The sequence below is a fragment of the Naumovozyma castellii genome, chromosome 5, assembly GCF_000237345.1.
Source record: "Naumovozyma castellii chromosome 5, complete genome".
In the NCBI taxonomy this organism is placed as follows: domain Eukaryota; kingdom Fungi; phylum Ascomycota; class Saccharomycetes; order Saccharomycetales; family Saccharomycetaceae; genus Naumovozyma; species Naumovozyma castellii.
In genome coordinates, this window is record NC_016495.1 from 444,522 (window position 1) to 471,173 (window position 26,652).

The 26,652-nt window shown below is 37.1% G+C and overlaps 11 protein-coding genes and 1 non-coding gene across 12 annotated transcripts; 6 read left to right on the plus strand and 6 right to left on the minus strand.

Annotated features, from left to right (window-relative positions):
- Positions 1–171: 171 nt before the first annotated feature.
- Positions 172–3,042, minus strand: ALA1 (alanine--tRNA ligase; the record flags this gene model as incomplete). The annotated part of the gene is made up of 1 exon (XM_003676610.1): positions 172–3,042. The coding sequence occupies one exon, from the start codon at positions 3,040–3,042 to the stop codon at positions 172–174; it is 2,871 nt and encodes a 956-aa protein (XP_003676658.1).
- Positions 3,043–3,511: 469 nt separating this feature from the next.
- Positions 3,512–7,537, plus strand: KRE5 (Kre5p; the record flags this gene model as incomplete). Its single annotated transcript, XM_003676611.1, has 1 exon — positions 3,512–7,537. One exon carries the CDS (start codon positions 3,512–3,514, stop codon positions 7,535–7,537), a length of 4,026 nt encoding a protein of 1,341 aa, XP_003676659.1.
- Positions 7,538–7,846: 309 nt separating this feature from the next.
- Positions 7,847–10,003, plus strand: TEA1 (Tea1p; the record flags this gene model as incomplete). Its single annotated transcript, XM_003676612.1, has 1 exon — positions 7,847–10,003. The coding sequence occupies one exon, from the start codon at positions 7,847–7,849 to the stop codon at positions 10,001–10,003; it is 2,157 nt and encodes a 718-aa protein (XP_003676660.1).
- Positions 10,004–10,308: 305 nt separating this feature from the next.
- NCAS0E02320 (uncharacterized protein) lies at positions 10,309–11,436 on the plus strand (the record flags this gene model as incomplete). The annotated part of the gene is made up of 1 exon (XM_003676613.1): positions 10,309–11,436. One exon carries the CDS (start codon positions 10,309–10,311, stop codon positions 11,434–11,436), a length of 1,128 nt encoding a protein of 375 aa, XP_003676661.1.
- Positions 11,437–11,794: 358 nt separating this feature from the next.
- On the minus strand, positions 11,795–12,736 carry RPA43 (DNA-directed RNA polymerase I subunit RPA43; the record flags this gene model as incomplete). The annotated part of the gene is made up of 1 exon (XM_003676614.1): positions 11,795–12,736. One exon carries the CDS (start codon positions 12,734–12,736, stop codon positions 11,795–11,797), a length of 942 nt encoding a protein of 313 aa, XP_003676662.1.
- A 312-nt stretch (positions 12,737–13,048) lies between these two features.
- On the minus strand, positions 13,049–16,000 carry FUN12 (translation initiation factor eIF5B; the record flags this gene model as incomplete). Its single annotated transcript, XM_003676615.1, has 1 exon — positions 13,049–16,000. One exon carries the CDS (start codon positions 15,998–16,000, stop codon positions 13,049–13,051), a length of 2,952 nt encoding a protein of 983 aa, XP_003676663.1.
- A 308-nt stretch (positions 16,001–16,308) lies between these two features.
- NCAS0E02350 (uncharacterized protein) lies at positions 16,309–17,187 on the minus strand (the record flags this gene model as incomplete). Its single annotated transcript, XM_003676616.1, has 1 exon — positions 16,309–17,187. The coding sequence occupies one exon, from the start codon at positions 17,185–17,187 to the stop codon at positions 16,309–16,311; it is 879 nt and encodes a 292-aa protein (XP_003676664.1).
- A 763-nt stretch (positions 17,188–17,950) lies between these two features.
- On the plus strand, positions 17,951–18,023 carry NCAS0Etrna6M. Its single transcript has one exon. It is a non-coding gene; the product is annotated as a tRNA-Met (tRNA).
- Positions 18,024–18,414: 391 nt separating this feature from the next.
- On the minus strand, positions 18,415–19,299 carry NCAS0E02360 (basic helix-loop-helix domain-containing protein; the record flags this gene model as incomplete). Its single annotated transcript, XM_003676617.1, has 1 exon — positions 18,415–19,299. One exon carries the CDS (start codon positions 19,297–19,299, stop codon positions 18,415–18,417), a length of 885 nt encoding a protein of 294 aa, XP_003676665.1.
- Positions 19,300–19,817: 518 nt separating this feature from the next.
- On the plus strand, positions 19,818–22,511 carry REV1 (deoxycytidyl transferase; the record flags this gene model as incomplete). Its single annotated transcript, XM_003676618.1, has 1 exon — positions 19,818–22,511. The coding sequence occupies one exon, from the start codon at positions 19,818–19,820 to the stop codon at positions 22,509–22,511; it is 2,694 nt and encodes an 897-aa protein (XP_003676666.1).
- Positions 22,512–22,690: 179 nt separating this feature from the next.
- NCAS0E02380 (pyruvate kinase PYK2) lies at positions 22,691–24,280 on the minus strand (the record flags this gene model as incomplete). The annotated part of the gene is made up of 1 exon (XM_003676619.1): positions 22,691–24,280. One exon carries the CDS (start codon positions 24,278–24,280, stop codon positions 22,691–22,693), a length of 1,590 nt encoding a protein of 529 aa, XP_003676667.1.
- Positions 24,281–25,039: 759 nt separating this feature from the next.
- Positions 25,040–26,647, plus strand: ATP1 (F1F0 ATP synthase subunit alpha; the record flags this gene model as incomplete). The annotated part of the gene is made up of 1 exon (XM_003676620.1): positions 25,040–26,647. One exon carries the CDS (start codon positions 25,040–25,042, stop codon positions 26,645–26,647), a length of 1,608 nt encoding a protein of 535 aa, XP_003676668.1.
- Positions 26,648–26,652: the final 5 nt, after the last annotated feature.

Consider the following 26,652-nt stretch of genomic DNA (forward strand, 5'->3'; position numbering starts at 1 on the left):
AAACATGCATTTCGTACCTAATGTGTAACACTACAACACGTGTTTTCAAACCAAAGAAACTATATTATGCAAACTGATTTAATTTAAATTATTTTCTTCGTTGATTTTTATTTCTTATATAGATACATAATGAATGACCTTCCTCCTCGTTTACTTAACGGTGCTCATCATTTATATGGTTAGCTTTTCCTTTAACAAGGTCTCTATTTCAGAAACAGCTTGTTCAGCTGCGGCTGGTTTGTCACCCATACCTTGGAAAACATTACCTTTACCACCAGCTTTACCACCGATAATGCTGGAGACTTGCTTGGCAATAGCAGCACCATCAACACCCTTAGCTAAAGCTTCATCAGAGATGTAACAACCGTGGGCAATTTTTCCGTTAGAATCATTACCGGTCAACAGATAGATGGATTTGCCCTTAGCAGAAGATTTGACGTAGTTAATAGCCTCAGTTATAGCCTTGGCATTAACTGGAATATTGATGAATTTAACGAAGTATGGAGAGTTCTCATTTTCAGCAAAATAGTTCTTTACTTCATCAACAGTTTGTTTAGCTTCCTTCTTGGCTCTTGATTTAACTTCATCCTTGACAACCTTTTCAATGGCTGTGAATCTTTCCTTCAATTCATGTTTGCTAATGACAGAAATCGACAATTGTCCTAAACTGACACCAAGCTCTTTCAATTTCTTTTCCTTTAATGGAGAAAACGGTAGCTTTTCAGCGGCATCCAATTCAGTGGAGAATTCATTAGCAATTCTTTGAGCCTCAAAGGCATCAGAACCCGTGACAGCCACAATTCTTCTAATACCCTTGGCAATACCACTTTCTTCTAGGATGACAAAGTATTTAATGTCACCGGTCTTGACAACGTGTGTACCACCACAGAACTCAATGGAGTAGTTACCCCATTCTTCACTTGTTGGGTTCTTTAGAAGTTCTTCAACTGGCTTACCAACACATACAACACGAACTGGGTCTGGATAAGTTTCACCAAAGACAGCACGAACATTGAAAATAGATTTAGCTAAGTCTAATGGAACTTCCTTGTAGTAAACAGGGAAATTCTCCTTGATTTGTTGGTTGCAGATTTCTTCAACTTTACGTAATTCATCCATAGCTAAAGCCTTCTTATGTGAGAAATCAAATCTTAATTTTTCTGGAGCAACAAGAGAACCCTTTTGATCAACTTCGTTTCCAAGAGTTTCTAACAATGCAAAATTCAAAATATGAGTACCAGTATGATTGTTCTTAATTGGGAAACGACGCAATTCATCGTAGGAAGCAATAATCTTATCACCAACGGAAAGTTTACCTTCTTCTAGAGACCCAGTGTGGAAAACGAAACCATTGTATAATTGAACATTTTCAACGTTGAATTCAGCAACATCATCAATAACAAGCTTACCAGTATCATATTCTTGACCACCTTGTTCAGCGTAGAAACAAGTCTTATCTAGAAGAACACCATATTTCTTACCAGATTCGGTAATTTCATCAACAAACTTAGTACCATCATGCAATTTTAAAATGGTACTTTCAATATTTTCAAAACCATACTTGGCACTATCATCAGTCTTAGCAACATTGTTGTCATTTAATTCAGATAATTCATGAACATTCAATTTGATCAAATCAGATTGATCCTTCTTACCACCTCTCTTAGAAGCTTCATAGGATTCCTGCTTAGCTTTTTCAAAACCTGGTCCATCAATCTTTAAGCCTTGTTCTTCGGCCATTAATTCAGTCAAATCAACTGGGAACCCATATGTATCGTATAATCTCCAGACTTGTTTACCGTCTAAAGTTTTAGACTGAGTTTCAGCGGCGGTGGCAGCATATTTTTCGAACAATCTTTCACCACGATCTAAGGTCTTGGCAAAGGAAGCTTCTTCTTCGTCTAAGATTTCAAATAAGAAGGCTGGATCCTTAGCAACTTCTGGGAAAATATCTTTGACTTGTTCGATCAATGTTGGGGCCAACTTAGAGAAGAAGTCACCAATTGGATAATTCATATATTTACGAGCGTAACGAGCACCTCTTCTTAAGATACGTCTCAAAACGTAACCTCTACCTTCATTGTTTGGAACACCACCATCAGCTAATGCAAAAGTTAAGGTACGGACATGATCGGCCAAGACTCTGTAAGCAGTATCAATGTTATCCTTGTCTTCAGCACCAAATTTGCCAGTATAATCTCTAGCATTAGTAATTTCTTGGATACGTTTGAATAATGGTTGGAAAACATCAGTATCATAATTAGATCTAACATCCTGCAACACAGAAACCAATCTTTCGAAACCCATACCAGTATCGATATGCTTGGCTGGTAAAGATTTTAGAGAACCATCAGACTCTCTGTTGAATTGAATGAAGACTAAATTCCAGACTTCTAAAACATCAGGATCATCCATGTTGACCAAAGAGGATGCATTTCTGCCACCAATTCTATCGTAATGAATTTCGGAACATGGACCACATGGACCTTGATCACCCATTTCCCAAAAGTTATCTTTTGCGTTACCTGGTAAGATATGATCCTCTGGAACACCCACCTTTCTCCATAAATCTTGAGCTTCAGAATCAGGTTCCAAGCCTTGTTTGGCATCACCTTCGAAATAGGTAACGTATAATCTATCAGCTGGAATACCATAGACGACAGTCAATAATTCCCAAGCGTAGTGAATAGCTTCCTTCTTGAAATAATCACCAAAAGACCAATTTCCCAACATTTCGAAGAAAGTATGATGATAAGAATCCTTACCGACATCTTCCAAATCATTATGCTTACCACCGGCTCTGACACACTTTTGAGAGTTGTAAGCACGCTTTAAAGTGTAGAAATCAGAAGATGGGTCCACGGTACCAAGGAAGATAGGTTTATATTGATTCATACCAGCATTGGCAAATAAAAGAGTTGGATCATCGAATGGGACCACTGGAGAGGAAGGAACGAAGGTATGTTCTTTAGACTTGAAGTAGTCTAAGAAAGTGTTACGGACATTTTGGGCAGTCCACTTTTGTTTGTCACCGATAGTCATCTTGGGTATTGTAGTGTTGTTTTGAGATAATTTCCTGACTTGAGTGAAGGAAAATAACTTTCTTAAACGATGAGAAAACGTCTTCGAAATGAGTGTAAATCAGAAACCAAAGAGAAAGTTAAATCAGGAAGATTAATACTTGGTTCCTTTAAGAATGAATCTGGAAACAAAAATAAGTTAAACAAGGTAATTGACGATAATGACTAAATTAATAGATAATAAATATTTCGATGATTTCGCTATTACTTTTTTTTTTCAAATTCGAGAAGATGCAAAAGAAAAAAATCCAGATCGTCATATACGGAATCTTTTTAGGGCTAAATAGGCATAACTAGGGTTTAAAAATTAAAGAACCCTACTTTCAAACAATAATACCTTAAATAGACAATTCTATAATTAATGAAATAGGTTTTATAATGGTCAACGAGAAATTAAGTCATCATTCTGTGTTCTGAGATATCTGCTGGATATGACAACTATTAGCATAGTTTTCTCAGTTTTTTTCCTAGTTTCTAGGTGTTTGACATTAAGTTTAGATGTATCTCAATTTGGTACTGTAGAACCAGCCCGCCTTTGGTCTATATTAAGTTACCTGCAAGATTACACAAATGCTGACATGGCAAGTGAGTTATATCCAATTGTTACCAATATTGAGGAATATGCTGAGGATTCGGGAGATATAACTGGTCATGTTGTGGATGTGCTACGAACGAAAGCTGATCAAAAAGATTTGACAACACTATTATCACTTTTGGCTGAACTATACCCAATGGGGTTTCCAATCGATCCAACTTTAAATGATCATAATGTTTCGCTAAATGAAAATTGCTTCTTTTTAAATGAGAAGAAATATAATGAACCAGAAGACATATTTTATTTGAAATCTGACGATCTTAAACAACAGGCATCAATTTCCGATTCAAGCATCAAAGGGAAGCATGATATTGTCATTGGTAACAATCTAGATGCTCCTATTGTGATATTGTACGGATGTCCTGATGGGTCTTCTAATTTTGACGACTATAACAGAAATATTTATAGAGAGGCTATTGAAAGTGGAAAACTTCGATTCATATGGAGACCAACTTGTCCCGTGGGAGATATAGAAGATTCAACTGACATTCAATTTCCGTTGAGTTTAACTGTGAAGAAAGATTCTGATTTCTCTCAATTGACGAAACTTAGGTTACCTTTGGGTGTTCCACATCGTTTCCAAATGGAAAATTATGAACACTATATACCCACTCCTTCTGAACTAGAAGATCTGGATTTGAAAGTTGCTAAAATGATAGCCAAGTACTATACACAAGGAAAGAATTTTTCTTCCACATTGAGCTTTGCAAAAGGGATTGTGAACAATTTCCCATTATTGGTGTCATCGCTAACTTCATTAAAGGCGGAATCTTTCAAAGGTTTGAAAAAAAGTAATGAGCTATTAAAGAAGAGTGGGATTGATTATAATATGCTGGGTCTTTACGTCAATGGGCAATATATGAAAATTTCAACATTAGATGAGTACTCTTTATTAAACGTTCTTCTTAATGAGCATTCCCGATTGAATCAATTGCAAGGTATCTTATCTCAGAACATACAGGATGTTTCTCCCTTAATAAGTAAAGATCTACTGGCTCAATTTTCAGCGTCGTCATTAGAAAATCTTCAAACATTACAACCCATCAAGTATGATCTGCACACAATTCCTGGGTTTTCAGAAAGTATCATCTACTTCAATGATATTGAAAGTGATCCCCAATACGATGAATTAACAAATAATATTGAAAAATTCTTTGATGAATCCAAATTTGGCGAATTGCCTGAATATAAACAAAATTGGAATGAACTTATATTTGCCATTGATTTCAGTAGATTGGAAGAAGACGATGTGCATGACGCACTTGAAGGGTTAGTTCGTGCCATAAATGTGGTTTCTCAGGGGTATCCTCAAAGAATTGGTCTATTACCACTCAACACCGGTAAGGATAAGAATATAATTAATAAGATTTATGAGCTAAAGAATATAGACTTAGGAGACTTGGATGAGTTTTTACAAGATATCTTATCTAATCCAGATCTTGAAATAGTTTCAAATTTCAAAAAGTCTCCGAATGTACAACCTATTCTCGATGCGCTCCATATCCAGCAAACTTCAATCATTATAGATGGAGAAATATATCCATTCAAAAAAAACGCCTGGCATTATCTGATAGCAAAGGTTATTAAGAAGGATGTATCATTTATAAAATCAGAACTAAAACGTGTTATGCGTGGGTCCAGTAATAACAATGACGTTAGAGCCCTGCTGCACATGAAATCTGCAAATTTGAGGCATAATAAGTATACTCCTGACTATTTCTCTGACTCATTGTACACTGTTATGAATAATTCTATGTTATCTTCAGAAAAAGAGAGAATTATCGAGTATATTGGTTCTGAAACATATAATACATTGCATACTCTCACGCTTGTTGATGACTTCAATACCAAAGAGGCACTACAGAGATTACAAGAAGCGATGGATAATGAGTATGTTGGGATGAAATATAGGATTATTCACAGAGGTAATTTGAAGGGTTCCAATTGGAAAAATCTGAAAAAACTTTTCAATAATGGGAAGGATGTAGTTGAAAAGATAAATAAAATGATAGTTAAGACCAAGAGTAATACTCCAGGTACATATGACGATATTGGTCTTTCTTTACTTCAACGGTGGTTACCTGATATTCCTTTGCAACTTTTAAAAGGAGCTCCTTTTGCTGTTTTGAATGGGAGGTTTATTCATTTTGAAAATAATGAGGTTCCTACTTCTCATAATTTTATCTCGATTATCAAGCGTGAGGCCCAAAGAACTTTACAAGTTGCATACATATTGACTTCAACTTTTCCTGCTCTTTCAGATTCTAGAATTGAGCCTAATTTTATTGAAATGGTATCTGCTTCGCTAACAAAACTGTTTTATCATTCGAAGAATATATATAACAAAGGTATTGAATATTCGACTGAAAGTGTCTTTCCAAGATTGAATTTTGATCAATTAATTAAAAACAACAATTTTACTATCTTTCAACAAAAACAGGCAGCTGAAAACATGGTGGATATTTTATTGATAATTGATCCCTTGGAAGAAAGAACTCAAAAATTACTTTCTTTAGCATCGAAATTTGAGCATTTATCTTTCATAAACGTTCAGATTGTATTATTGCCCACAGAGGAGCTTAAAGTTCTTCCTATCGAAAGGATTTACATGGATTCTGCTATTTCGTATGATGATTTGTCCGAGGAATTAAAATTGACCTTTGACATGGAGTTAGATATTCCATCCTCCTTTTACACATTTAACAATGAGGAACTAGAAGGGATATCCATCGACGTTCATGTCTCTGAAATGGGTTCGCCACTTTCTCAAGCTACAGTTGATAGCATTGGTGGTATTTGCCTAGAGTTAGTGGATATTGACGGTGAAGTTATTGACCGAACTAATACTATGGTGACTTTTGGTTATGGTCAATTCCATGCCACTGATTTGGCTACAGGCTATTCGGTTAGGAGTTGTAGCGAGAGTTATAAGGTGACAGGTGTTACTACAGATGGGTACTCTGATTCTGTATTTAGTAGTACATTTTCAGTCTTAAACTTTAATCCTCATAAAGTATTCGTTAAGGTGAAAAAGATAAAAAAAGATGAAACTATTAATTCGAAAAAAGAGCAAAATGAACTAAATATTTTCAGTGTTTTAGAGAATTGTCCTGAAGAAGAGGAAACTTTCAAGGATATGGTCATTTCCATCTTAGGAATTTCTGGAAGAGAAAAGGAAAAAGTCACCTTTTGGGTTTTGGATAATCCACATGTAACTGATGACTTCAGAGATTTTGTAACTAGGTTCAACGGCCATAAAAAGTGGAATGCAGAGATTAAGTTTGTTAGTTACAACTGGCCGTTATGGTTAAGACCCCAGAGATTTTATAAACGAAGACTTGATATCTCCAAACTAATATTTTTAGATGTTCTTTTCCCACAAAACGTTTCTTCTCTCGTTTATATGACTCCTACGTCCTCCCCAATCGACCCCTTCAAAATCCAAGATCAATTGAATCCCCATAAACCTTTTTCTCTTTTCAAGATGAGTGGAACTGGGTACTGGAATGAAGGATATTGGGCGAAGTTATTAGAAGAAAACAATCTTGATTTCTACTCTGTAGAGCCATGTTTCCTCATCAATCTAAATGAAATAAGAAGTCATCAAGTCTGTGAGAGATTAAGAGTCCATTACCAACGAGTATCTTCCAATGTTGCATCACTACAGGTGATTGATCAAGATTTATTGAATGATATTCAGCCCATTATTCCCTTGGGGACTTTGCCCAGAAATCTATTGAAAAAAGCCGTGCATAAGGGTGAAGCCTACGAGGCCTTCAAGAAGGAACTAACTGAAAACACAGACACTAACGTACAAGATGAAGCTGATAAGGATATTGGACGGATACATGATGAATTATAGACAAATCTGTAAATCCGATTTTTTTTCTGAATACTTTACACAGTTGATTCTAATTCACTCCTCGTTGTCGAAAACAACGCGACGCTTCGTCGAAGATCGATCGATGAGCACTGAAAAATAACAATCATAATAAGGACGCATTTCTTAGTTTACACGTCACATCATTTATTTAAGTATCGATACATAACTTCCTCCTAATAAGAACCTTGGCGTTTTTTATAGAGCATACTGCTGGGGTATTGTGCATATATCTCGGAATTACACGCCGTCCCCCTTTGAACTACCTACCATTCAGTAGGATTTGAAGAGATGAACTATTCCAATGGACCTACAAAATCTAAGAGAGAACTCCTTGAAGGGGAAGACGGTAATGAACTAGATATTTTAGATGATTATCCTAAGAGAAAGAGATTAGCCTGCTCGAATTGTAGGAGAAGAAGAAAGAAATGTGACCTGAACTTCCCATGTGCCAACTGTATTAGACTTGGATTGAACTGTAATGTCAACGAAGAGGATATGAGGAAGAAGCGATATACTTCATCATATGTTAAATCATTAGAAGGTCATATTGCATACTTAGAAAGCAATTTGAAAAACTTAGTGGATAAAATGTATCCCAACGACAAAAAGATGTTGAACAACATGATGATTGGGGATGTGATAGCAGGCTTCATTGACACTGCCAAGAATGATGAATTAGCAACCAATCCTAGTGTTTCTAAGAAAGAATCAACTCAAGAATCAATAGCGAATAATGCTTCCAATACTCAAAACAATAATGCAAATAATACTCTTCCAAAGGTACCAATTCTAAATCCGACGACTGTGCCGTCCATTCCCCGTTCTGATAAAAGTCCACCACATGATGGATCTCAAGTGGAGAAGAGAAAAAGAACATTTGTAAAGGGAAGTTTATATCCTGATGGGCCTGTTATTTATAAACATAAACCGCTAGCTACTGTAAATTCATCAGCAGTATCGGTGTCTCCATTAGTTTCTAGTAACAATTCTTCCTCGTCAAATTTAGAATCCACATTCACTAATGGGAAAGAATCTCACTTGAAGGAACGTATCTCGGATCTTAACACCACAGTTATTAAGAGGGCTGCTACCATTGGTGATCTCAATTCATTAAACAATGATTCTAAGATTTTAGAGTCATTATCGAATTTTTACAAATTTTTATACCCAGGTCATTTCATCTTTGTTCATCGAGAAAGTTTCTTATATGGGTTTTTCAATCATTCAGAAAACAATTATAAAGATTCTCATTATTGTTCAGAAGAGTTAATTTACGCAATGTGTGCCGTTGGAAGTCGATTGACTCCTGAGTTACAAGATATGTCAGAAATATATTACGAAAAGAGTAAATCAACTCTGTTAGAGCTAGTATTTGATGAGAATAGCGTGGCGAAGATCACTACCGTCCAGGCTTTACTTTGTTTAGCCTTTTATGAATTAGGAAAAGGTAATAATCAACTGGCATGGTATTTCTCCGGTTTGGCCATAAGGGTCGGGTACGATATGGGATTTCAACTTGATCCAAAAGTTTGGTATACTGACGATACCGATGTCCAATTAACAGCCAGTGAGTTGAAAATTAGATCTAGAATTTATTGGGGGTGTTATATTGCTGATCATTTTATATGTTTAATGTTGGGAAGAACCTCAACTTTGAGCGTTAGTAATTCTACCATCCCAGAATCTGACGAATTACCTGAAGTAGATGGTACGGAAGAATTCAGATTTGTGGGGAAGCATGTGTTACAAATTTCACTACCTTTGAAAAATTTAATCATATTATCAAGAATTGTTCAAATTTTCACATCCAAGATTTTCATTGAAACAGAAGAAACGGAAGCCAAAGTTGAGTATCTAAACAATTTCAACTTACAAGTCCAAAGTTGGCGTCAATCGTTACCAGGGTTTTTAAATTGGTCCAAGGAGATTTTAAAAGATGAAGATGTTTCTACAGATCCTACAATATCTTACTTTTACTATTATTACTACATTGTGGTGCTTACTTTCAACAAACCATTTATGGAAGATTGTCCGGAATCTCAAATTATCATATTTGAAATCTTAGATGATTTGAAAATTCTCTTTGATAATTTCAAACACAAATTTGGTAGCTTCAATAAAGCCACCTTGTATCAATTGTATGTTTGTTTATTAGCAATCAACTGTATCAAGAAATTGAGACAGCAAACCAACCTAACAAGTGCGAACGACTCCAAATGGGATGAGCAACTGGAATACTTCAACGATATCTTTTACAAGGGTCTCTCCCCAGCGTACCAGTTACCCAAGAGGTTGCAAGAGGACACTGACTACGAGATGGAACAAGAAAAGCAAGGTCTCATCCAAATGAGCAGCAACACCAATTACACTCATGATTTCTCGCTGAGTAACGAGATTGACGATCTCATCAAGGATCTGTTCGGAGTTCCGTATGCGCCCACCTGATTTGCATTGTAGTCTATCTATATGGACTGGTTATGAGAGCGAAATGCACCGGGTAACGCGTTCCCCTGAAAAATTTCCGCATTTGGATCTGGGGCGAAAAGAAAAGACAATAAGGTTTCATGCAGGGCCGATCACATTTCTTTTTCCGTCGTTTCTTTTTCCCAAGGCTGATGGAATTTTCAACTGAAACTATTTATAATATGATAGTCATCACTTAATGATCTCTCAGAGTTTCGATTTTTCAAGAGCTGTAAAGACAATTGGTATTCAATTACTGCACTATAAACACCAATTGATAATACACTATGCAATTGTATTCACCACAGACCAAGCATACCAATTTGGGATCGTCCAGAGCCGCTTCTGGTTCCAAAAATAATAACACCAATGAGGGAAATGATAAAGCACTATTAGAATTACTCAATCAACGAGTTCTTATCGCAACCAATGGTGTTAAGAACAAGAATTCAACACTAGGTGATGGATCTAGTTCAATTGGGATCGGGATTAGAAACAGTAACTCGGAATTAGATCATATGGACACTATCCTGGATGAACATTTGATACCATCTCCACCCATGTCTCCTAAATTTTCCACTATTCACAGAGATGAGGATAACTCTGATATCCTTCTGAAGCCAATTTGGCAGCCAGGGTTAACTGTTAAGAGGTATCGTCATGCGACGCATGGGTTTCTATCTCAATACAAAATATTTGATGATTCCATTATAAATAGGCGTCAAGGCGGATATTATAATACAAGTAATAGATCAAGACGTTATAACTATTCTGATGTGAGAAAATACCCATATATTCATGACGATGATTTGCTAGGTGGCAGACATAAAAGACCTAGTAGAAGAGCCGGAAGACCCTCTCATTATGACGATGGGAAATATGTTTCATCTGTCTATGGAACCGATGACACGGATTGGGATAGTTATAACCCTATACTCTCCAAGAGACCAAGTACTCCAATTCATAGAATAAAGAAATCCACTCCAGCAGTTTCATCCCCTTTGGCATCTGCACTTGCCATCCATTCAGCACCACAATATGTACCAAATATGTCATGGGAAAAATTACCTGATTATTCTCCTCCTTTGAGCACTTTACCCGCAGATAATACTAAATCTTTAAAAGTTGAATGGAAGGGATCATCTATGGACCTATCTCATGATCCATTGAAGAAACATTTACATCCAGCAGAGTTACAATTAGCTTCAATATTAAGATTACCTTGTGATCTCTACTTAGATTCCAAGAGGAGATTGTTTTTGGAGAAAGTACATCGTTTGAAAAAAGGTTTGCCATTTAGAAGAACTGATGCACAAAAGGCATGTAGGATTGATGTGAATAAGGCATCCAGATTATTTGCTGCATTCGAGAAAGTTGGTTGGCTAAGGGACTCAAATTTTAAACAGTGGGTTTGAACATTTTACCACGTATCGGATGTTCGTTTACACATATTTTGAACTAATATTTTTTTGGACTTTTTTTTCTTTTGACATGGGTTAAATATTGGCAGTCTTTATTTTTTTTTGCCTATTAAGCCGTGATATTTTGTTAATGGTATTTTTAGTTATATAAATACATTCTCTACGCATTTAATTTAACCCTTTAATGACTTTTAAAATCATAGAAACTTATATATACTTTGAGACTTGAAGCCATCATGACCATTGAAAAACGTAACGTAAAGTTTTGAGTTGGATATTATACAATAGTAAATAAATACTTCGAAAAATCTATATCATTGGGGGTCTTATGTAAGAATGGAATTTTGTAAAATCAGTCACTGTCACTGGAATTTTCGTCGCTGCTATCACTTGAGTTTTGTTCATAGACAATTGCCGACCCATTATCTTCCTTGACATCGGATAGTTCAAGTTCCTTGTGACTTTCTTTGTTTTCTTCCTCCACTTCTTCATCAAAGACAATCTTTTTATTAGATACAACTGGTAAGTTTTCGGCTTGCGAACGAACTTGATTAGATGAAGCTGGGGCGTGTTCCTGTAAGGTACCTTCTACTGAAACTACTCTTCCTGTTGTAAATACATTTCTTACTTTAAATTTTAGTTTCCCATCGATACGACTACCATTGGCATCAACCCAATATCCCAAGGAACGATTCACAAATGATTTGGTTTCGGAACGGTTGTTGGTCTCCTCGTTTGAACCATCAGTTCGACTATCACCACTTTCGGTATCCTCATCTATATATTCTGCTTCATTTTCAATGAAAGTCCAATCCGTAGGAATATTATTCTTCTTGATACTGGCATTAAAAGCGTCATGGATTAATAACCCAATATGAGAAGCTGATTGAATAAAGATGTAACCTTCTAAGACATCTCCAACCTGGGGTTGCCAAACGTATAGTTCCACATCGCACCATGTAAACCCAAAAGGTGTATCAGGGGTTAGCTTGACAAGCTTTTCACTAGAGTTTTCATCATTAGAGGGATCGGAATCAACTATCTTTAAATTCTCATACCCTAGAACGACACCACCCACTATACTATTATATTTCATAACCATAGGGTTTAGATGTTGTTTCATTATCCCTTGCACTGGATTTTGAAGATACATTGGTGCTAATGAAGCGTATAACGAGACTGGAACACGGACTATACAATTAGACACACCATCATCATCAATTGGATTGACAATTTGCTTTTTATGCTTTTTTAGAAAAATTGCCTCCTGTGAACCCTCAGATGTTCTCTTCATGACTTATATGCTTAAATGTTATAATAATCCTTAATAACCTTGCCTCAAATATTTAATTCGAAGTTGCGATGAGATATATTCATTTGGTATGAAAAAAATTTTAATCGTTTTTTTTTTCATGAAGCGGCAAGTTTTCACGTGAAAAATCAAAGATGGCGGTAATAAAGATCGATCTCAATCCCAACAGCTAATCTTTGATGATACTTTTTTAAAAGTATATGATATGCATTGGGTGAAATAAACACGTTTAAACAGATTTAGAATTAGTACACAAAAGTTTTCTTATATATAGAGTCCCCATTAACATTCTCCTTATTCAATACCGAAGACTGGCTTCAACTTCTTGATCAATAACCAATCAGATCTGGCAACTTGGTCTCTGAAGGCCTGGTCCTTCAAAGTATCAATAGACCTTCTGGAAATCATTGAGTACAAAGTATCGGATTCATCGACATGACGACCCCAGATCGGTTGTTGTCCTGATGGATCTTCGAGACGAACAGCAACACCTGCGGCTGTTTGACCCTTCTTAACAGAATTTACAGGTTGATGGTTGATTTCTAAAGATATAACCTTACCCAACAACATGATATTTCTTTCCTTTGTAGCTGGATCCGTTCTAACAGCACAGATCGGCGTCCCAACACGAAGTTCACCTTCTATCACGTCAACACCAATAATCATTGGACCACGCTTGTTAATAATTTGCAAAGTTTGTAGCACACATGGGAAGATAGCATAATCCATGAAATCTTTACGACGGTCTTCCAATAATTTCTCTTGGTAAGCTGTGAAAGCATCGAATAGATGGTAAATAATATCAGCGTTGAAAATCTTAATACCTTCTTGTTCAGCATATTGTTCAGCTTCCTTGTCCACCTTCACATCGAAACATAACATGACAGCATATTCAGGAGCTCTTTCCAACATGGTACCAGCCTTCATAACATCACGCTTATAAACTGGACCCAAACCAATAGACATCACAGGAATCTTCATATCCTTTAAGAAATCTAACAAGGCTTCTAGAGAACCTAAGGTAGAAGCTTGCACGACAACACCCTTACCAGATGTATCAACAGAGTCCAATAGACCAGTCAAATCATCCATAACATCATCCATCATTTCTTCTTCATCATCATCTGGACCAACAACTAATAGTCTTGAACCAGACACAGCCTTTTCTAGGTCATTAGCGGCAATCTTAACACCTAAAGCAGCCTTGACTTCTTTATGATGCACATATTCTGATTTTAGACGAAGTTCACGTAAAGGTTGAGGAGTCAATAGAGCTCTAATATTCGTTACAATTGGACCATTCATACCACATAAAACAATACGATCACCTTCTCTCAAGTAACCGTTAGATAGAATAACATCAATAGTGGTACCGAAACCCTCAATGACCTTAACTTCTAGAATAGTTGCTTCAACATGGGATAGATACATCAATTGCTTGGACATTCTCTTTTGAGTCAACTCTAATAATAACCATAACAAATCTGGTACACCTTCACCTGTCACAGCAGAAGTTGGAACAATAGAAACGTACTTAGCCATGTTTTTGTTTTGGAAATATAATTCAGAATTCAAACCTTGTTCAGCCAAGGCAATTTGGATATTGGTCAATCTAGTTTGGAATTCTTCCTTAACAGCTCTGGATTGCTTTTCAAAAGAATCTCTGAATGAATTGTTTGGAATTTCCTTCCAATCGTATAATCTATCAATCTTGTTTAAAGCAACAATAAATGGAGCCTTCCTATCTCTCAATAACCTGATGGATTCAATTGTTTGTTGTTCCAAACCATGCATAATATCAATAACCAAAATGGCAATGTTACATAAGGAGGAACCTCTTGAACGCAAATTTGTGAAAGATTCGTGACCTGGAGTATCAATGACCAATAAACCCGGAACATCAAAGGTTTGCTTTTCATATTGAGCCATCACCTTAGTCTTTTGCTTAATAGCTTCAATTGGGAAATAAGTAGCACCAATTTGTTGGGTGATACCACCAGCTTCACCACCTTGAACATTAGTTTGTCTAATCTTGTCTAATAATTTAGTCTTACCAGTATCAACATGACCCAAGATACAACAAATTGGAGAACGTAGATCCTTCTTGTTACCAGAGGAAACGACTGGTGGAGCTTCTGTAACAACTGTGCCGGTACTCTCTTCTCTAACGATTTCTTCGACCTCTTCGTCATCTGTGGCGTTATTTTCTTCTTCACCGGTTTCAGCAACAGCTTCAGATTCGGTAGCTGGGGTTTCGTTTTCTTCATCTTCATCAAGAGCTAGATTTTCCCAATCGTCGATTAAGACATCTTCAGCTTCAGCAGAAGTAGCTTCCTCCTTTTCTTGTTTCTTTACTGTGGATGTAGAGGCAGCAGAAGATACTTCATCAGTGACTCTCTTCTTCTTTTTACCATACACGACCTTTTTGTGTGTTTCTTTTTTTTCTTCGTCACCATTCTTCTTTTCTAAACCAGCAACTTTAATATTACCAGAGGCTAAAAGTGCAGCACGTCTTCTTTCCATCAATTTCTTTTCTTCCTTTTGCTTCTTGGTTAATAGTTTCCCTTCAGCCTTTAATTTTTCACGTTTTGCCTTCTCTTTTTCCTTCTTTTCAGCTCTAGAAGCTTCCTTTTCTTGTTCTTCCTTGGCAGCACGCTCTTCTTCTTCTTGTTCTAAACGTTCTTCTTCTTCTCTTTCCAGACGTTCTTGTTCTTCCAATTGTTTCTTCAATTCTAATTGTTTTCTCAAAGCTGCTAGACCAGCAGGCACCTTTTTAGCCGGTTTCTTTGGTTCAGCCTTAGCATTATCATTACCGTTCTGCTTTTGAGTCTTTTCCTCTTTAAGCTTTTCGGAGTTTTGCTTATTTAGTTCTTTGTTTTTTTCCTTTTGAGCCTGTTGCTGAGCCTTCTTTTTAGCTGCTTGTTCTTTCTTCTTTTGCTTTTCCTTCTCCTTCTTCTCCTTTTCCTTTTCCTTCTTAGATTTCAATACAGGTTTACCCCCATTGGCAGCCTTTTCTTCATCTTCAGTAGATTTCTTATCTAATTTCTTCTTTGATTTTTTCAATGTAGACATAAAATCACCTGGAGCAGCTTCTTCAGCTTCAGTTGGTTCCACACTGCCGTTAGCGCTTTCATCTAGAGCTGGAGTGGTTTCATTGGTACTAGTTCCAAATTCTTCAGATTGAGGAATATCTTCACCCAAATCGTCATCCCAGTTTTGTTGGTTCTTCTTTCCCTTCTTAGCCATGGTCGGTCAAGTATATATATATCTTTCTTATTGACTTCCCCTTGTTATAATCTGCCTTGTCACACCGATTTAACCACTGGGCTAAATCATACTTAAATCATCGCTTACACATTTCGAAAAAATTTTCCAACCTCGTTTGAAATGATTGTCGATCGGAATCGTTCTTCACGATTACATAAACTATAAATTACAATCAATATTACATTAGTGTTCATATTATTATTACTAGTGGATTGTTCGTTATATAGAATTTATATCAGTGAATTAGTTTTATTTTACAACAGAGCCCTTTTTGTTTTTGTGATTGTTTAATCAGCACGAGATCTCTTACTACTTGATACGCTGATTTGCTTGGGTAGATTTGTCATCATATTATCCTCGTGTCTTTTATTCGTCTTCATAAACATTGGATTACTATTAATATTCTGATAACTCAACATTGAAGTAGTATTAATTGTTTTATTGGAAGAGGGTCCCCAATACATTTTATTTTTCCTTACAAATTCATGGTAATTAATAAGTGGACTACACCAAAATATTTTTTCCTCCCTTAACTGCAAACCATCACCACTTTTCAAATTCTTAACAAATTGTAATGCATCCATTAATTTTAAAGTTGGTGTTTTCCTTAATACGGTCGATATTAACAAAGTGATTAAATTTTCGTTATCTTCAACATCTCCGAATATGAGAATTTTGTTCCCCAAGTTTTTAAAAATGGTAACAAAATCATTAAAGACTTGGAATTTTTCAATATTTTCTAGCGTAATAATATTAGAATCTAATTTATTATTTCCTTGCATTATATAGTCCAATTCATTTGTGATGGCGTTGGGCGCATTGGCTATAACTTGACCCATTGATAATGCCAGAAGACGACTATTATTCCAACGGTAGAAAGTCAATAATTCATCAGATTGGAAAAGGGAATCGTTAGGGATAGCTTTGGAATCGAAATTTATCATTATTACATCATCTTTGGAGTCATAAATGTTCGAGATGACGTCTGTGTATAATTTTGCCGCTTGTTGTGTTGGAATATCGATGGCAATAAAGAATCTTATATTTTCATGTTTTATTGATTGGGTTTGAGTCGCTATGGTTTGTAAAGAACCGAAGAAGACATTAGATTCGAGACAATGGGGTCTATTTTGGTCAGCTAGGTAAGCTTCATTATCGAAGGACATTCTTTGGGGGGGAGAAAAATGGAGAACGAGCTTTGCGTTTCAAATGTTTTGGGGTAAATAGAAGTGATGTTAAAACACACGAGAATATATTTATAAACAAAATAAATTTTGAACTCCGATGAAGAAGTTCATTAATATATGATTGAAAATAATTGAATATTATTACCTTGAAATTTTTCATGGACGGAGATGAAAAATTCGCGCTACACCCAAAATTTTTCAAATGAGGAGCGCCATGTACAAACGCTGACAAATGTTTGCATTGATGGTCAGCTAATGAATCATAGAGGGAACAGTTACCGGGTGCCAGCTGCATGCATTAATAACCCAATAATAATATATAGTTTTTTTGATACTTGACGTGGTCTTTGTTTAAATTTTTTAAATCTGGGGAGAGTAGTATAAATTTATTAGCCTAAAAGTTTATCTTCGCGTTATTTAGTGTAAGTTTAGATAAATGTTACTAAATTAGGAAGGGTGTGGAGAAAAAAGAAGCTAAGTTAATGAAATTTCTAATATTTATTTATCAAAATGCTGAACAAGTCTATCTATTTCAAATTTTTAAAGTAAATGAAAGAACAAACTTCAAGAAATATTAATAAATAAATTTTAGTTCGTCTGTCTTATTTATCTTAAATTAGTAACATGAAATTCCAGTATTGAGGGGACCTACTTCTCGCTTCAATACTATTTCATTTGGAAAAAACAAATGATTAAAGAAGTATGATATGATAATGAGGAAAAGCATAGAAATTTCAGATTTGCTTCAGTAGCTCAGTCGGCAGAGCGTCAGTCTCATAATCTGAAGGTCGAGAGTTCGAACCTCCCCTGGAGCAAACTATTTTTCTTTTCAAACAAGAAAAAAACAGGAACCGTTTCATTTTCGTTTTGAGCTGATCAGTGCAGTCATAAATTTGCCTGTTTTTTTTTTATTTTATTATATCGTAATTTTCATTGCATTGTGGGTTGTTATATCTTATATAAATTGTATAATTGTTTTTTTGTTCGTCTGTTAAATAGGTATGAGAGAAATAAAATGGAATGAAATAAAATAAATGTATAATTGTAATGTGATGATGATGATGATGCTGCTCCTCCTTCTATGCGGTGTGGTTGTTGTTGTAGTAGATTATTTTTTTTGGTGTTTTCTTGAATGTATTCTAAAATTGGTATTGTTTTTGTTTATTTTATCGTTATTTAATAATATTATTATTGTGTGGAGGGTGGTTAATCTTTATTTTTCAAAGATTCCACCTCTTTTTTCAATCTTTGCACCTCCATTTCATAAAGACGTTCATTATTTTGCAAATAGAGAATATAATCAACAGCCTTCTCCAAGATTATACTCTTATTCAGTTTAGTGCATCCACCCACATTCAAATGTTGCAATGTGTTATTAATAATATTATCATTGTTGTTGTTGTTGTTATTCGTTAAATTCGTTAAATTGTTATTATTCTCTTCATTATCATTGTTTTCCTTAGCCGCCTTTGCCTTTGCATTAGCGACTTCAAAGGCAGTTCTCTCACTAGAGACCCATGGAATGATCTGTTGCAATTTGGCAATCTTTGTATTGATATTGATTCTATACTTCTTCTCGATCTTGTTATGCGCTTGCTTTTGATCCACGGTGAGTCTCTTCCTTGGAGCTCTCTTGACTCTCTTCTTCTGTGGCAATTGTTGTTCTTCCTGCTGAGTCTGTTTAGTTTCGAACTCCTCATCGAATGGTGTGAATAAATCCTGCTGTTGTTCCCTCTTAATGAAAGGAGCCAACAAGTCAGGTAGTGAGGAAGCGACGGCGGCGGCGGCGTTTGAGCTTGATTGCAGCATGAATTGCGCTTCATCCAATGGAGAACCGATGGAAGAAGTGGAGGCGGAAGCGGAAGAGATGATATTTTCCAATGGTTCGAACCACGATGAAGCCAGTGAGGCGGAGGAGTTGTTCGATGGGATCAGTGCTGGTTTGATGTCCTGCTGCTGCTGCTGCTGCATGTCCATTATGGAGCCCTTTGCGGGTTGGAGCATCCAGCTGTTGAAATTGTGTTCCTGTTGTGATTCCTCAGTCTTTACGACTGGAGCGAAGTTCTGGTTGTTAGCGATTATAGAGTCCATTATGCGATGCGGTGTTGGTAGTTGGTTGGATCAAGAGTGGGTATATAGGTATATAGATGTAATGTAAACAGGGGTTAAAAGTATATATAGATTTGAATAAATAAATATTGGCTGGGCCAAAAAGGAAGCCAAAGAGAATGGTATGGAAGAAAGCCAAGGACAAAAAGCCAGCTGGTGTTGTTTAAATAGCAGAAGCAGAAGGAAGTGTCAAAGAAGAATGAAAAAATTTCAGGTTCCAACGGGAAAGTGCCGTGGAAGGCAGAGCAGTGGACGAGAAAAGGGACAGGGCCAGGCTCAGACCCAGAGGGACACGTGGAGCTGTTTCTTGGGTTTGGCCGCGGTGCGTGGGTGTCCTGGAAACGAAACAGCGCGGGTGTCCCGTTTGGGGCACGTCGTGTGCGACGGCGGCGCTGTCCCAATTAGGAAGGGACAAGTGCTGTCCCTCTTCGTTTTGCCTTCGTTCCGCGGAAGCGAGACTTATTCCACTGACACATCTGGATACGAAAAGATTAGATAAGATGCGATGCGATGAGATAAGACAGGACAGGACAGATCCGTCGTTTAGGGTTACCAACAACAAGCACCGCATGGATGACGAAGACCTAGCCGCCATACTCACGTCCACTTCTACAGATGCTACTACAACCTCCAGGGCGCAACTAGACGAAAAGCATAGTCAGAAGTCTGACCTGGCATCCTCATTCTTGTCCACTTTGAGCGATGATTCATTGATAGACTACATTACAAACAATAACGATGGAAACCCGTCCCCGGCTCCTACTGTTACGACTACTACAGAGCCGGAGTACACTAGGGGTGACTACTTTCATGAAAAGAAGGCAAGACAGGATGAACAAGATCAGCTGTTGAGAGAACAATATAGAACCAATCTGGGGGCAGAGCCACCACAAATCTTCCAAAATTGTATCATTTACATAAACGGGTACACTGTACCAGGTAGGCTACAACTACATGAAATGATTGTGCTTCATGGTGGGAAATTCCTGCATCATTTGTCCGCGAAGAAAAAAGTCACCCATATAATCGCCTCCAATTTACCCTTGAAGAAAAGATTGGAGTTTCAAAATTATAAAGTCGTCAAACCAGATTGGATAGTGCAAAGTATTGCTCAGGGGAAACTGTTACCATGGCAGGATTTCGCCTTATTGACCAATCTGGATGAAAGACAAAAGAAATTACCGTTATTATTACCGAAGAAACAAGATTCAAAAACTATAGTGGATTGTAATGATCCGAATTTTATTTCCAGTTATTTCCAAAATTCAAGATTACATCACTTATCCACTTGGAAATCTGATTTGAGAGCCAAATTCCTTAATGAAATGGATTTCACTAGGACCATCGAGAAGACGGACCCACTGACAATTTTCCACTTCGATTTCGATTGTTTCTTCGCTACGGTGGCATACATGTATAAGGATCCACAATTAAAGTGTGATATGGACGTGGACCCCATCGTAGTATGCCATGGGAATAAAAATTCTGATATTGCAAGTTGTAATTACGTGGCAAGGAAATATGGAATTAAGAATGGGATGTGGGTCTCACAGGCAGAAAAATTATGTCCTGCAAATGTTAAATTAATAACTTTACCTTACAATTTTGAACAATTCGCCAAGAAATCTGAAATCTTTTATAACGTGTTGAAAGATTCAAATTTTTTTGATCTAATTCTGCCGATGTCCATAGATGAAGCCATATGTGTCATGGTATTGGACCCCATGTCAAACAGAGAGAAATTGGAAACCATTTGCAGGGATATAAGAGCAAAAGTGTTTACGGAAACTAAAGGTTGCTCCATTAGTGTTGGATGTGCAGATTCATTGATCCTGGCAAGGTTAAACTTAAAGAAATCTAAACCAAATGGTGCCTTTATCCTCAACTCTAATGAATTAGACTCAGACTTTTTAAACGAATTTAAACCTGATGATTTGCCCGGTGTCGGGTATTCCATCGTCTCCAAATTAAGAGAGAAATTTTCTACAAGTAATCTGACTTTACAAGATTTGAAAAATGAGTCCACTTTAATTTCATTACAAGACTGTGTGGGTCAAAAATTAGGTCTCAAGATTCATTTGGCATTGCAAGGTAAAGATGATGAAGAGAGTTCCAAATTAATATATGATCCGGAATCCATTCTGGAGAGGAAATCACTTTCTTTGGAGATTAATTGGGGGGTCAGATTTAATGAAATTAACCAAGTGGATACTTTCATCGATAGATGTTGTCAATATCTACACGAAAAATTAAATGACTTGGAAAAATTGACACCTCAAATAACATTGAAAATTATGAAGAGAGCACCTGATGCCCCCATTGAACCTGCTAAATATCTGGGGATGGGGAGATGCGTTCCTTTCAATAAGAGTAGTCGTCTCGGTACTCCAACAAATGAACTTGGTATTATTGCCACTGAAGTGAAAAGTTTATATAGGATAATCGGTTGCCCGCCCAATGAAGTGAGAGGTGTTTCCATACAATTTAATAAACTATGTTCTCCCTCGATAAATCAACAACCTGCTTTGAAACTACCCTTTGTCAAGTTGAATGCGCCACCTAATAATATTCAAGATAAAACGAACCATGAATTTAAGAAAAGGAAAATATCTCTGGAGACACCAACAATGAGATTAATCTCACCACCAAAGAAATTTGACATACTAACATCATTTGAAGAGAAGTTTATTGAAAATTTACCCACACAGATAGGTGAGGAATTGAAGAAGGATTTAAGAATTAAGAAGAAGATTCAACAAACGAAACGTAAAGAAATTGAAGAAGAGATTACAAAGAGGCAGGACCTTGTTAAGAATTACAAATCCCATTTCTTTAGTGAGAATAGTTTATTTGAACCTATTAAATTTCAAAATATTTCCAATTTCAAAAAAATTTCACAAATGATTATGGAATGGGTGGATGGAACTTTGAGAGAAGGTGGACCACATGAACGTGACGTTAAATTGTTTGAGAAATATTTGATACGATTGTGCGATTCTAATAGAGTCCATCTTGTTTTGAGATTGAGTAATTTAATTTCCAATAAACTGAATGTGTGTCCCCGAAGAGACAATGAAGAGCGAGGGTTTCAAGAATGGGAAAGAATATTGATGAAATTGATGGTCCCTATCTTGAATAGAAATAAACATACATTCCAGACTGTCCGTAAACTTGATATAGATTATGATTTATAAAAGGACTAATGAATATTATAAACAAAAAAACAAAAAACAAAAAACTATCTATATTGTCTGTGTATAAAGAGGAGGAGGAGGTGGTGTCCTCTACATATATATGATATCCTGAAGAAACATGCGTCAAGCGTTAATCAGATATTGTAGGTATAATAAAAAATGTCTGCTTGGGGAACCACTTAAATGGTCAAGACATGTAAGGTATTGGAATGACCTACACCACTCTTAAACCCTTGTATTGTCACGACTGCATCCCCGACGGTTAATATCCCCATTTGCTTTGCCATTTCAATACCGAAATCTATTCTATTTTGTACATCTTTAACCCAATCATCGAGGGCAGGTTTATTATAAACAAAGGGAAATACAGCCCTGTATAAATGTGAGAATCTTGCTGTATTGTCATTCCTTGTTATTAAAATTATAGGACAATTGGGTCTATATTTGGAACATAATCTTGCTGTGTCCCCACTAGTGGAAAGGACAATAATGGCCTTGGCATCCTGTTCAAAGACGGCTGCAACGGCTGATGCAGCCACTGTTTCAGTGGTAGGGGTTGGTTTTGGTGTACAATTTCTAATATCATCATAATTGGGTAAATAAGCTGTGGCTTCCTCTGCAATCAAAGCTGTGTCTGCCATCATGTTAACGGCGTCTATTGGATACGCACCCTTTGCAGTTTCACCGGATAACATGACACAATCAGCACCATCTAGGATAGCATTTCCAACATCTGAGACTTCTGCCCTTGTAGGTCTAGGATTATAAGTCATAGATTCTAACATTTGAGTGGCACAAATTACTGGCTTCCCAGCCAAATTACATTTAGCAATTAATTTCTTTTGTACTGCAAGGACTTCTGGAGCTGGAATTTCAATACCCAAATCACCTCTTGCAATCATAACCCCATCCGCCAATTGTAAGATTTGATCGAAATTATTGACACCTTGTTCATTTTCAATCTTGGCAATAATCTTAATCTGTTTACCATCTTCGCCCAAGAATTGTCTAATGGTTCTTATGTCATCCGGAGTTCTAATAAACGACGCGAATATCATATGAATATTATTCTTCACACCAAATTGTAAATCCTGTTTATCCTTCTCAGACAAGGCAGGTAAATCCACATCAGTCCCCGGTAGATTGACACCCTTATGTGAATTCAAAGTACCATCATTTAGAGCTCTCACTTTCAAAGTTTCTGCATCTTTCACTTGCAAAACTTCAAATGAAATGGCACCATCATCCACATAAATGAATTTCCCTACTTCCATAACTTTAGTAATATTTGCATAATCAACATACATGATCTGATCATCTCCACATTCTTTATATTGTGGATCCGTAGAGAAGATCATCTCATGACCGGTCTTCACTGGGACTCCGTTGTCTCTAACAAAGGAGCCCGTTCTAATCTCAGGGCCCTTTGTATCCAAAGCGATACCTAAGGGCCTTCCATGGTATTGGGACTCTGATTCTCTGGCGTTATCGATGACGGATTGATGGAATTCATGGGATCCATGAGAAAAGTTCATTCTGATGATGTTGAGACCAGCCTTCCTGAGAGCAACAATGGTGGGGACATTGTTGGATTGCGGACCGATGGTGCCAATGATGGAGGTCTTGCGAATATCGTTAGCTGAAGGTTCTGTACGAAGATGAGTTAGTCTTGCTAGACGTGATTGGAGCATGAGTGAGTGCGTTGCGTTGATGGTGGAGTATGGTCTTGTTGTGAAAGCCCTCCTTAGGAGAGTTTGACGTATTGCCATTGTTAAGGTGAATAATGAAAGAAGAGGAGGATGTGTCAGTGTGTCAGTGTGTCAGTAAAGGGTAATAGCGATTTGAAGGATGGACAGAAATGGACAGTGTCCCTTTGAAGAAGAAGAAAGAGCAAGTGACAAGAAGAACACCCAGCCATCTGGAATTTGGGATGGTTTATTTTAGTTTGGTGATGGTGTTGTTTGATGCAAGAAAGACGAATACAGTAGTGTTTGCTTGGTGGTAATAGGAGTAGTGCTAGTATTCAGTGTGCCATTTTTCAAGAACACAGATACTGTACAATACACTGAACATCGTTACTCCTATTGCCAACAAGAGCGACAGAACAGAACAAGACAGAACAGAAAAAAACAAAAACTACACCAATACCCAATCCGTATCCACACCTCAACAACCATCTCAGATCAAACTACAACACAATCACAGAGCCCAAACTGAGACTATAACTCTCCCAAAAGAACACCATTAAAACGTTACACACTAAAAGTCACCCGGCACATTTCACTTCAAAAAATCCGCCAATGAAAATGCCGGAAATTCTAAAGACCGTAACTCCCCTCGAACAAATTACATTTATTGCATTTAACTAATCATCTTCCAACTACCCAACTTCACTCACTTCACTTCGCTTCAATTGCATTCCACTCACGTCTCCAGCATCCAAGACCAAACGTTTCTAACACTCTTTTGTTCTGGCTGAACTCTCTTATATATTCTATTTCACAACAACAACAACAACAACAACTGCAATGCTTCGCCAAACAGCCACATCCACGATCCGTCCACTCACTAGAGTCCTAAGATCCACCGCCCGTTTCGCTTCCACCACAAGCAAACCACAACCCACCGAGGTCTCCTCGATCCTCGAGGAAAGAATCCGCGGGGTCGCCAACGACACTAATTTGAATGAAACTGGGAGAGTCTTAGCTGTCGGGGATGGTATCGCTAGAGTCTTTGGTCTAAATAACATTCAAGCAGAAGAATTGGTCGAATTCTCCTCCGGTGTTAAGGGGATGGCTTTGAATTTAGAACCAGGTCAAGTCGGTATCGTCCTTTTCGGGTCCGATAGATTGGTTAAAGAGGGTGAATTGGTTAAGAGAACGGGGAAGATTGTTGATGTCCCCGTCGGTCCTGCCTTGTTAGGTAGAGTTGTCGACGCATTGGGGAACCCAATTGATGGGAAGGGCCCAATTAAGGCTGAGAAATACTCAAGAGCTCAAGTGAAGGCTCCAGGTATCTTGCCAAGAAGATCTGTTCATGAACCTGTACAAACTGGGTTGAAAGCTGTTGATGCTTTGGTCCCAATTGGGAGAGGTCAAAGAGAATTGATCATTGGTGATCGTCAAACGGGGAAAACCGCCGTTGCTTTGGATACTATCTTGAATCAAAAAAGATGGAATAATGGTAAGGATGAATCTAAAAAATTGTATTGTGTTTACGTCGCCATTGGTCAAAAGAGATCCACTGTGGCTCAATTGGTTCAAACTTTAGAACAACATGATGCTTTGAAATATTCTATCATTGTTGCTGCTACCGCTTCTGAAGCTGCTCCATTACAATATTTAGCTCCTTTCACCGCTGCATCCATTGGTGAATGGTTTAGAGATAATGGGAAACATGCTTTGATTGTCTATGATGATTTGTCCAAGCAAGCCGTCGCATACCGTCAATTATCCCTATTATTGAGACGTCCACCTGGTCGTGAAGCTTACCCAGGTGATGTCTTTTATTTACATTCAAGATTATTGGAAAGAGCCGCTAAAATGTCTGAAAAGGAAGGTGCTGGTTCATTGACCGCCTTACCAATCATTGAAACTCAAGGTGGTGATGTCTCTGCTTATATCCCAACAAATGTCATTTCCATTACTGATGGTCAAATCTTTTTGGAAGCAGAATTGTTCTACAAGGGTATCAGACCTGCCATTAATGTCGGTCTTTCCGTCTCTCGTGTCGGTTCCGCTGCTCAAGTGAAAGCTTTGAAACAAGTCGCTGGTTCTTTGAAATTATTCTTGGCTCAATATAGAGAAGTTGCTGCATTTGCTCAATTCGGTTCCGATTTAGATGCTTCCACAAAGCAAACTTTAACCAGAGGTGAAAGATTAACTCAATTATTGAAACAAAACCAATATTCTCCATTATCTGCAGAAGAACAAGTTCCATTGATTTACGCAGGTGTCAATGGTCATTTAGATAATATTGAATTATCAAGAATCGGTGAATTCGAATCTTCATTCTTAGCATTCTTGAAATCAAATCATGAATCCATCTTGAAAGACATTAGAGAAAAGGGTGAATTAACCAAGGACTTGATGGCTTCTTTGAAATCTGCCACTGAATCATTCGTGGCCACTTTTTAAATATT